At 45.4% G+C, this 11,230-nt stretch overlaps 1 protein-coding gene across 1 annotated transcript; it reads left to right on the top strand.

Annotated features, from left to right (window-relative positions):
* Positions 1–10,413: 10,413 nt before the first annotated feature.
* On the top strand, positions 10,414–10,995 carry rhoh (ras homolog family member H; the record flags this gene model as incomplete). The annotated part of the gene is made up of 1 exon (XM_084318831.1): positions 10,414–10,995. One exon carries the CDS (start codon positions 10,414–10,416, stop codon positions 10,993–10,995), a length of 582 nt encoding a protein of 193 aa, XP_084174957.1.
* Between the last annotated feature and the right edge of the window lie 235 nt (positions 10,996–11,230).

The raw sequence follows: 11,230 nt of genomic DNA, 5'->3' as shown, positions 1-11,230 counted from the left end.
AGGAGTGCCTTGCCATCAAGTGGGCACTGGACTCTCTCCGATACTACCTGTTGATGGAGATTCAGCCTGGAGACTGACCATCGGGCACTGTCTTGGCTGGGGAACATGAGAGACACCAACTCCAGAATCACGAGATGGTTCCTTGCCATGCAGCCTTTCGACTTCGAGGTACTGTGTACCTTCTACAACGCTGTTCCAGTTCCGCATTGCCGTTTTGCGCTCTGATTGGCCGAGCACGCGCATGCGCATGAGCCGCGACGCGGCCCTCAGCCAGGCAGCAATACTACGCTCCAGTTAACCTAATTTATACAAATGGAGTATTGATTTCGCTGTAACGAATCATTAAAAAAATATACCGTTAACTGGAATATGTTGTTCCTTTACACATATGTTGGATTATGTAATTGGTTTGTCATGACAAACCAATAAAAAATCGCGCGACTCAGGCTGGTCCACGACCCTCCGTGCTCCGATCGCCAGCGGGGAGAATATGCTGCCGCGAGCGGCATCGCTGAGCTCTGGTGTCCGCTGGACGAAGCCAGAGACGGGCGTATTATGGGGCTTATGCCGAGAAGCAGTAACACAACATGCATCTGTCAGTCGTACTTAACTATGTGTTCACTGTTGTACGACTGACATATGCATGTTGTGTTACTGCTCCTGGCTGAGGGCCGCGTCGTGGCTCATGCGCATACGCGCGCTCGGCCAATCAGAGCGCAAAACGGCAATGCGGAACTGGAACAGCGTTGTAGAAGGCATTCACGCATACAGTACCTCGAAGTCGAAAGGCTGCATGGCAAGGAACCATCTCGTGATTCTGGAGTTGGTGTCTCTCATGTTCCCCAGCCAAGACAGTGCCCGATGTATAGGTTAACTGGAGCGTAGTATTGCTGCCTGGCTGAGGGCCGCGTCGCGGCTCATGCGCATGCGCGCGCGCGGCCAATCAGAGCGCAAAGCGGCAACGCGGAACTGGAACAGCGTTGTAGAAGGCATTCACGCGTACTGTATAGGAAAGGGAAGGAGAACTGTACAGCAGACTACCTCTCCAGAATGCCACAGGTGTCTACTCCAGAAGGGGGGGGGGGGGGTAATGTCATGGGGCTATCCCATGCCCTATAAGTAGGGATGCACATGGGCCTTAATTGGTTTGACCTGTTCCCACATGTGGTCATGCGGCCAAACATTTAGTTTAGGCCTTTGGCCTAGTTTGTTTTGTTATGTTGTTTTGTAATACAGACACATTGGTTTAAAGCATAACATGTTATGTAGAATTAAAGTACATACATTTGTTGATAAATACCGTTTGTCTGTGCTCCCACTTGGTTCCTTGTAGGATCTCTGGCTGCCCAACCAGAACAGGGCCTTTTCTGGAAGGGAGATTTGGAAGGAACCAAGTGTGGTAGAGTACAGGGGGGGGGGTTTCATAATGAGAAGGGAATAGGTTTATGAAGCGCCCTAAACACTGTTTAGTGTTTTGTGATGATAGATCATGATGGAGTGATGTATCCATGTTGTCCAGAGTTATTGGATGTGTAAATTGATGTCTGTATTGATTAATTGATTGTTTTGTTTTTGGTTTGTCCCTGTAGGAGGAGCTTCCAGCATAAAGCCAGGGATGGAGGCTCCTCTCGGGAAGAAGTAATGACAGGCTTGGAAGCGAGACACAGCTGTACTAGACCTAGTTCCCTTAGCCAAGGGCCTAGTTGTTTATATTTGTTAAAAGAAAGTTTAATCATTTTGTATTATTTTTGTATTTATGTTAAAATATGTTTTTTTCCCGTTTTTCCCACCGGGTGATGGCAACCTGACTCTGACTGCATTTTTCATTCGCTTGGCCACCTCCTCACAGTAAGTATTTGAGTCTTCTGGATATTTAATTTGTAGCCTGAGTGTCCTATATTCTTCTAGCAAGTTCATTCGTTTTGGAATTGTCTGAGTGGGTTGGGTCAGGTACACCATGTCATCATCCGCGAAAAAACTGAGTTTATGTTCTCCGTCTGCCATGCCCACTCCCTTTATGTCTACATTTTGTCTTATCCATTGACTCAGGGGTTCTATAAAAATTGCGAACAGTCCTGGAGAAGCCGGACAACCCTGTCTGGTCCCGCGTTCTAGGATGAAGGACTCTGATAATTTTGATCCTTGCGGATGGATTGTCATATAATGCCTGAAAGGTTGATATTATAGATTCATGGAAGCCAACCTTCCCTAGTACCTTAGAATGACCACCTTACCGAATCGAAGGCTTTCTCTGCGTCCAAACGTATTAATGCTGCCTCTATCCCATTTTGGGTGATATGTCTAATAATGTGTAGTGATCTTCTTCTTTTTTTATCAAATGTTTTATTTTCTCTTTTTTTACATGAAACAAGACAAACAATACAGTAACAGTAATAATCAACAATAACTCACAGGACAATAACAGAAATAATAATAACAATAATGACAGTCCGGTAATTAAATCAGAATGAAAATAGACTAAAAGACACAATACATGGACACCCGCTCGCTCTCAGATTTATATGCGTTCCTTTATCTTATCCACCACAGCCACCCAGACTGCGATGTTGGCTTCATTAACACCTAAAACCCGCGCAGTAGATATCTCTAGATAAATCACATCGAGATAGGTGAGAATCCATACCTTCGGGCACATTTTATCCGGTTGAATCCAACGTGATGCTATCAACTTTTTGGCAGCTGTAGAACCCGCCAAAATGAGTCTCTTTATATGTACAGAGGTTGATAACTGAGAAACATCATTCAACAACAGTACAGAAGGCAGTGTCGGTATGGTCAGAGATAAAATCTCTGTGTAGTGATCGTCTGATGCTGTCTTGTGTCTGCCTCTGCCTGATGAAGCCTGTCTGATCCAGATGTATGAGGTCAGGTAGGATCTTATCTATTCTTTGTGATATTATTGATGTAAACAATTCTGAGTTCAATCTCCACAGTGTTGACCTTGGTTTTCTATTAACACAATGGCCGCCAAAAACGAGTTAACTCGTTATAGCCCGCCAATCGAATTCTGCCAACAACGAGTAAACTCGTTATTGGATCGTTATTTCTTTTATTCGCTATTTCCATTCATAATTCATTCTGCTATGCTGTAGGACTGTGTGGCACTCTGTCTGAGACCGCAACGGTCCGATACCGCAGCCTAACGCCTTGCGGCCGCTATTGCACTCCATTTGAAACGATGTGGTTTGTTTTCTAGGCCAAGCTGCAGCGTGCAGGCGGGGTCTAAACACTCCAGCAAGACGAGCGTTTATAGGGATGGCATCGACGAGGGTCCCCGCCCCCCCGTTCATTTTCTTTGGTGGATAACGTGGTGGATACGATCGCGATCAGTATTTGGAATGGCGATCAGATAATTGGATTATTCTTTTTGCAGTACATCATAGACAAGGTAAGGACTATATATTATCAATCTTGCGTTGATCTGATAATTTCCCCCCCGCGATCGCAGCATGTGTCTGTGGTGTGTGTGTGGGCCGTGTCCCGTTGGTTGTGATCAAAGCACGGAGGGCCGGCTCCCCCCCCCCCCTTTCATGCATCGATGATGAAACATAATACCGATAATATAGAATTGATTTCAGAATGATTATTGATCCAGGCGAGGAGTGGCACAATTTATAGTGGAATGCAGTAAAGAGATGTTTGACGGATATACTCATATTCACCACGGTATAAAACGGAAATGTATGGATGAAAATTATCTGTTTTTTGCATTTTGACCGGAAGAAACTCACTGACAATCGACGTTGTTATTAGATTCATAGCTATAATATTTAATATAGTTTTAGCACTACAAACACCGGCATCTACCCCCATTGCATTACAGCGCTGGCACAAACAGCCATACGCCCACAGCGACCTCTGGCGTCCAATGTGTTAAGGTGTAACGACATATAGATAAGTGTTTACGGACTCTCATCAGGATCCTGGCAGCGCTGTTCTGGATGTATTGCAGCTTTTGGATGCTCTTGCCAGGAATCCCGATGAAGAGTCTGTTACAGTAGTCCAGTCTTGAGGAGAAGGCATGGACAAGCTTCTCTGCATCTGACAGGGTTAGAGTGGGATGGAGTTTTGATATATTTTTTAGGTGATAGAATGAGGTCTTGCAGAGGTGTTTTATGTGGATGTTGAAGGTCAGGTGGGGGTCAAATCGAACCCCCAGATTTGTGACTGAGGGGGAGAGGGGGATTACCTGGCCGTCAAAGGTGAGATGTGATATGGATGAAGACTGAACCTGGTGGGGGGTGCCAATTAGAAGTGCCTCGGTTTTTTGCTGTTTAGTTGGAGGAAGTTGCTGTTCATCCATGCCTTTATCTCCCCAAGACAGGTGGTGAGGCATGACAGAGCTGCAGAGGGGTTAGGGGCCTTTTTTATGTAGAGTTGTGTGTCATCGGCATAACAGTGGAAGGACATTCCATGTCTGCCGATGACACGACCGAGGGGGAGCATGTAGGTAATGAATAGGATGGGACCAAGAACCGACCCCTGCGGAACACCACAGGTGACATCGAGCAGCCTGGACTTGTATCCTCCCAGTGAGACATATTCAGTCCTGCCTAAGAGGACTCTTTACTTATTATTCTACTATGGCCCTGCTTTTTTCTTTTGTACCCAATTATGTATTTACTTCCTTACCCTTAATCGACCGGCAACATCACCTCCTGGTTTGGGAATAGCACTGCACAAGACCGAAGCAGACTACAAAGAGTGACACGTTCAGCCGAACGCACAATTGGAGGGGGGCTCCCCACCCTCCAGAACATTTACAACAAGCGTTGCAAGGGCAAGGCTAAGAGAATCATTAAAGACTCCAGTCACCCGAACAACTGCCTCTTTGAACTGCTGCGGTCAGGCAAGCGATACCGGAGTCTCAAGGCGAGCACAGAAAGACTCAGAAGAAGCTTCTATCCCCAGGCCATCAGGCTGCTAAACGAACAATGAATGAACACTACACAACAACAACCACCAAACGCACATAGCACACACATCCACACGCACACACTCACTTTAAACAAACACACTGTAGCACCCACTCCACACACTTTATAGCACACACCCACTTTAAACAAACACACTGTAGCACCCACTCCCCACACTTTATATTTATTGATGAAGGATTGCACTACAACTCGTACACCTTACTGTAAATTGTACCTAAATTGTACCTCATCCCATTTCTGCTTTGCACTAGATAGTACTGTACATTAGTACACTGCATAGTATTGTATATTATATGGTAACTCAGAACATTGTACATATGTCTATACCGAACACTGTGACCTCATTTTCTTCTTCTAAATTACATGCTATACTATGTTATTTGATACTATCTTGTCTAGCACAGTCTCTGGAGCGTAACAGTAAGAAGCATTTTGTATGAAAGTATTCTGTACTTCTGTATGACAACTATTAAAGAAACTTGAAACTTGAATCCTTGATTGGATTGATGGGGAGGCCTCTTTTAGCCATGTCTTGTGCCGCCTCCCTCGCCGTCTCGTAGATCATGGTTTCCTCGTCGTATTTCACTCTCAGACGGGCTGGGAATAACAGTAAAGCGAGGATCCGCCTCACCTCTGTGTATTCTTTTCGTTTTTGGAGAATACGTGACGCGTAGTCGTTGTCTAGGTTTACTCGCATCCCTCTCGCCAGGTTAATCCTTCCTTTTGCCATGCCGACCTCAATGTCATTTCTTTGGTTCTGGAGCTGAGAAATTTGACCAGAATTGATCTTGGGTGGGCGTCTGCTGGCGGCTGTGGGCCAGTAGCCCAGTGGCCTTTTTCTATCTGTAGATTCGTTGCTTCAGGTATGCCGAGGCTCTCGTATTATCTTCTCCACAAACTCAATCATGGACTGGGAGTCCTTTTCTGCCCTTTCGTGGATACCATATATCCGGATATTGTCTCGCCTAGTGCGGCCCTCGAGGTCTGTTGTTAGCTTATCGTTCATTTTAGCTTGTAGCTTTAGCATCCCCGCCATGATGTCATCCGAATTCTGAATACTCTCTTCTGTTTGCATAATTCGCCTCTCAACCATGTCCAGTCTTGTGTTTGTTTTCTTTAATTATATCGTCAAGCTGTTTCTTGTTATCTCTTCTAAAGTCTCTTATTTCTTTGAGTATCATGGCCCAGTTTGCTGCGTCATCCTCGTCGTCATCATAGCGATCTTTAGCCGGGGAACAGCTTCGACTTCGTTCATTTTCATTTTGCATGTTTTGCTGTGTTTGTTTCTTTCTCTGTCATTTCTGCCCTCTTTATTTTGTCCGTTTACTTTACTTTGGGGTTTACATTTCGATGTTGAGTTATTTTTTTTCTATTTTTGAACGGGAGCTCTCTCCTTACACCGCCATCCTGTCTGTGTCTAAACCGGAAGTCGTGCTTTAGTTCTTATGTTTTAAAGGGGACATGCATTGCTATTCCTTTCACTATTTGGGCAACTTAACACAATTCCTGTGAGTCTATGGAACACATCTGTAAAGTTTTTTTCAAAAAGATTCATTGTTTTATATTTTTAATCAAGTACTCAAAAGCAAATTTTTTTGACCTCAAGATTTCAAGCTGTTTGTGCTGGGCTCTGCCCATAAGTGCTTTGAGTGACAGTCACCCACACAGTCTGCGACTGTCAGACAGAGAGAGAGATAGAGAGATTGAGGGGGATACTAATTAATTTCGCCGCGGGGGGGGCATAATACCACGGGACAATGCATTGGTTACTTACTTACTTAGGCCTTTAAATTCCCAAAGGAACATAGGCCATCGACGAAGCTCCTCCATCCTCTTCGGTCTTGTGCCCTCCGCTTCAGATCTTGCCAGGACAGCCCTTCTTTCTTCATCTCCTGTTCTGTGGTTCTTCTCCAGGTGGTTTTCGGTCTGCCTCTCTTCCTCCTGCCCTGTGGGTTCCATGTCAGTGCCCGCTTTGTGATTGATTTCTTTCTTCTGAGTGTGTGACCTATCCACTTCCACTTCCTCCTCCGGATTTGAATTTCTATTGTGTCCTGTTTGGTGAGTTCCCACAGGTTGGCGTTAGAGATGGTGTTGGGCCAGTATATTCCCAGGAGGCGTCTGAGGCACCGGTTGGTGAAGGTCTGTAGCTTGTTGAGTATAGTGGTGGTGGTTTTCCAGGATTCTGAGCCATATAGTAGAGTGGTCTTTACGTTTGAGTTGAAGATCTGTAGCTTGGTCTTGAGTGACAGGTTTTTTGCCTTCCAGATAATGTTTAGCATGTTTGTTACAATGCATTGGTAACTTGTTTCAAATGACAATATATACCTCTGTGAATATTATTGCACGGATCTGAATACGGGTGTGCGCGTGGGAGCATGCGCAAAGATATTTTGACAGTGATATGGAGTGCTCCCGACTGCGGGGAGAAGACCCATCCCTGCGGTGCACACACATTTACACACACTCCTGCGCGCGGCCCCTCTCTCTCTCTCTACCAGGGCCGGTCAGGTTGTGTGTAAAATGCGTGTGTGTTTGTTTCCCCGACAGAAGCTCCTCTCTCTCTCTCTATCTCCCTCTTTCTCTCTCCCTCTCTCTCGCTCGTTCTCTGCCTCTCTGTCAAAACCCGCTTGAGGAAGTGCAGGTATTTCCACTCGCTCTGCTGTTGTTGAGCGAATGGTTGCGCTACAACCATAGAGGGGGCGTTAGTTATGCAGATCAGTGCCTTATTCACGTCAGCAAAACAGTCAAATCAGAATGACCTAATTCACTGGGGGAAGAGATTGTCTCAACTGAATTAGAGCAATCCGCCAATATGATAATTAGAGACACAGACCCATTGATACTAACCCCCCATTGATATAAAACAATGCTAAACACTGGAAAAGGCCATTTATAAGACACGGGACCTTAAGTAAAGCTCTTTACTGAATCTCTACCCACCATGTCCTGCCTGCTTCCTCACTGTTCTGTCTGCTACTGGGTCCTATCACCATCTCCACACCCCAAACCTAACGGGTTAATGGTCATATAACCCTCTGTTAGTCTTGATACTATATATGTGTGTAGGCTGGTTTTCGTTTGTAGCCTAATGAAGTAATTTGTATTCCATGAATGCCAGTCAATGGGCGCAAATGTTTCATTCTCAAGCTGTAAGAACTAAGTAATAAGTGTAAGCTTGATTATATTGAATACAGTCAAAGCCAGTGCGGAAAGAGAAATGGGCCCCTTGTGTTTATGGCACCGCGGGGCCAGCCGTGCGCAGCTGCTGCGCCCCATTGCTGAGAAAACTGGCAAACAAAAAGTACCCATCAATTCACAATAAAACGTGCTATCTTGATTGAAACACAGCTGTGTGATGACGGGGAAGCGAAAGACGTTCGTCAACACCTCCGCACTCATCTAAACGGATGCTTTCAGCGAGATGCAAGACGCACACTTCTCACTTCCCCCTTCTATGTGTCGATTTGGCGTAGTACCAATTAGGCCTATTCTTTAATTGTGTACGCCATTTGATTAGGCTAATCTTTCGTTTCAGGTTAACCAACTAAGCTATAAAATGTATTAAACCGTTACTTAAATCGAAGCGGAGGTTCATCTGGGCTTTGAACTCTTGAGCAAGCTGTATCCGCTCGGTGCCAAGATGAATCTGGGGTTGACAACCGAGAAGTGTAACCGAATGGTAATTGTCTATCTTTTGTTTCTTTCTGGTTTGAGTAAACATAATAGGCTAATAATGAGTTGCATAAACGATGGGACTCATTATTTCTATGTTATTCTATTTGTTTTAACCCAGTCCTATATATCTCCAAATAATTTCGGCTACTAAAAGATTTCACCTTGTTAAGAATTAAACGGCTGTAGAGAGGGAACGTTTATGATGGTTTGTTTTTAAACAAAAGATCAAACCTCACTCAACGGCCATGTAAAATGCATCAAAACGGAAGGCTGAGAAAAGTGTATAAATAAATTACATATTTCAGTAGGTCTATTGCAGATTTATATACAGATTTGATTAATTTGACTTGAATTTAGTTTGATTACTATTTCTCTTATTTTGGAAAGGTTCTGGTGGTGTATGAGGTCAAGAGCAAGTTAATCCTCTAGTTGGAACTATTTACACTTGATGGATAAACTAGACTGGTTTAGAGTCACAGGTTAATTTAGTACTAGAAACTTATCAGTGGTTTAAATTCAACTGGTGATTCACAAGAAAACCTCCAAATGTGTTTTGAATCATAGCTCAAACTAGTTTTTGTTTCCACCAGGTATTTCTATCATTCTGTGGATCAACAGCAGGCACAGAGTGTTTTGCCCTAGTGGATCTGTTCTTTTGAGGTGCATATGAGCTATGGGACAAACTCTGAAATGCAGGCTACACAGACAACACAGATTTGTATTATTATACTAAACAAGCATTCTTTTGGATCTGGATGTGAATTGTATATGGCACATAAAAGTCAGAAACTATAGGCTACTTCCGTAGAATAAATGTGGTCCAAGGAAACTATAAAAGAAGGAAGGGTCATTACATCACTCCATCGACCTTCTCATTTAAACGGGTTATTACCTCGGATGTCAGAATTCTCTACAATTTGTTGCATTGTTGACTAGCTAACGTTTGATATATTGGTTGATTTGGTATATTTCCTCAGAGAGCTTGTACATTTAAAATTGTAATACAGGCTTCAATGGAACTGGCACCAAAATCTGGCACCAAGCAGAGCATACAACGATGGTATTCTGACGTGATGACCCTTCCTTCTTTTATAGTTTCCTTATGAGGTCAGTTGATTATATGTTCTGTCTTCCCAGGAAGGCAGTTCTGCTACCAGGCCATATTTCATATATAAATTAATTTGAGTTCATTTTCAGTAATTTGACAATGACCCCCACTTATTCTTACTGCTCTCTCCTTTTCTAAGTTAGCGAACAGAGCGACAATAGAACTAACGTTATGTTCTATCTCTTCTCTTCATCTTCTCTTTCACCTCAACAGATCCCACCCACCCTTTCGAGTGCTCAAACTTGATTGGACAGAAAGATTATCTCTGAGCTCATCGGAGAGAAGACCCAGTATCTCATCATTAAGATGAGGAGCGACAAGAACTGAGAAGGGGTACATTATGTACTAAGCCACACTCGCATCGACTTCCTCTCTACGCGCGAGAGGAGTCTGCCGACTGACTCTCGAGGAGAGACTCGTACAGTTCGCTCAGCTCCACAAGCGGGATGTCCAGGAGCATCTGTGGTGATGTTACTACATTACGACAGGGATACAAATCAACCTCTATGAAAACTACAACCCCGACTCGGCATCTGGAAACCTTCTTCAGAATGGCCGCCGCTGTGGACTGCCTGACAGGCCCCTGAATGGCCCCTGACTTCTCTAGAACACCACAACCAAACCTCTTCCAAAATAGAACCACGACTCCTCAAAAGGCAGGAAGCGGCAGCCATGAGTTGCGCGACAGCGGTGAAGTGCGTCCTGGTGGGGGACAGTGCGGTGGGAAAGACGGCCCTCCTGGTGCGCTTCACTTCTGAAAACTTCCCAGACGGCTACAGGCCCACGGTGTACGAGAACACCGGGGTGGAGGTGCACATGGACGGTGTCCAGATCAGCCTGGGGCTGTGGGACACGGCGGGCAGCGACATCTTCAAAAGCATCCGGCCGAGGTCCTACCAGCAGGCCGACGTGGTCCTCATTTGCTACTCCGTGGCCAATCCCAACTCCCTGGCCAGTGTGCAAAGCAAGTGGATCAGGGAGGTGCGTCAGAACCTTCCCCGGGTGCCGGTGTTGCTCGTGGCCACTCAGACGGACCAGCGGGAGACGGGGCAGCACCGGGTCAGCTGCATCACTGCGACCGAGGGCAAGCGCGTGGCTCGAGAAGCCCGGGCCAGTGGATATCTGGAGTGCTCCTCGATGAGCAACCATGGAGTGCAACAGGTGTTTGAGAGCGCAGTGCGGGCGGCCATGAACCAAGGCAGGAGGCGGATGAGGCGCCGGATGTTTAGCATCGACCAGTGCAAGGTGTTTTGACCCGTGACCACTAGTTTTATATATAGTGTTCTTACCTTGTCTCTGATGTAATGCAAAAGAAATAATCCAATGATCTGATCGCCATTCCAAATACTGCTCGTGGAGGTCCGTCCCACATTACCGAGCGTTACACAGGAACGGGCAGGCAGGGTTACTGTTCCATACCATCGTTGCAAAGGCCTACCTCGCCTGAGCACCTAAACCCCGCCCGCCCGCACGGCTCGGATCGTCCCAG

This window comes from Notolepis coatsorum (genome assembly GCF_963971535.1).
Source record: "Notolepis coatsorum genome assembly, chromosome: 7".
In the NCBI taxonomy this organism is placed as follows: Eukaryota; Metazoa; Chordata; class Actinopteri; order Aulopiformes; family Paralepididae; genus Notolepis; species Notolepis coatsorum.
The sequence above is the reverse complement of the archived record's forward strand: the minus strand, read 5'-3'. Positions and strand labels throughout refer to the sequence as shown.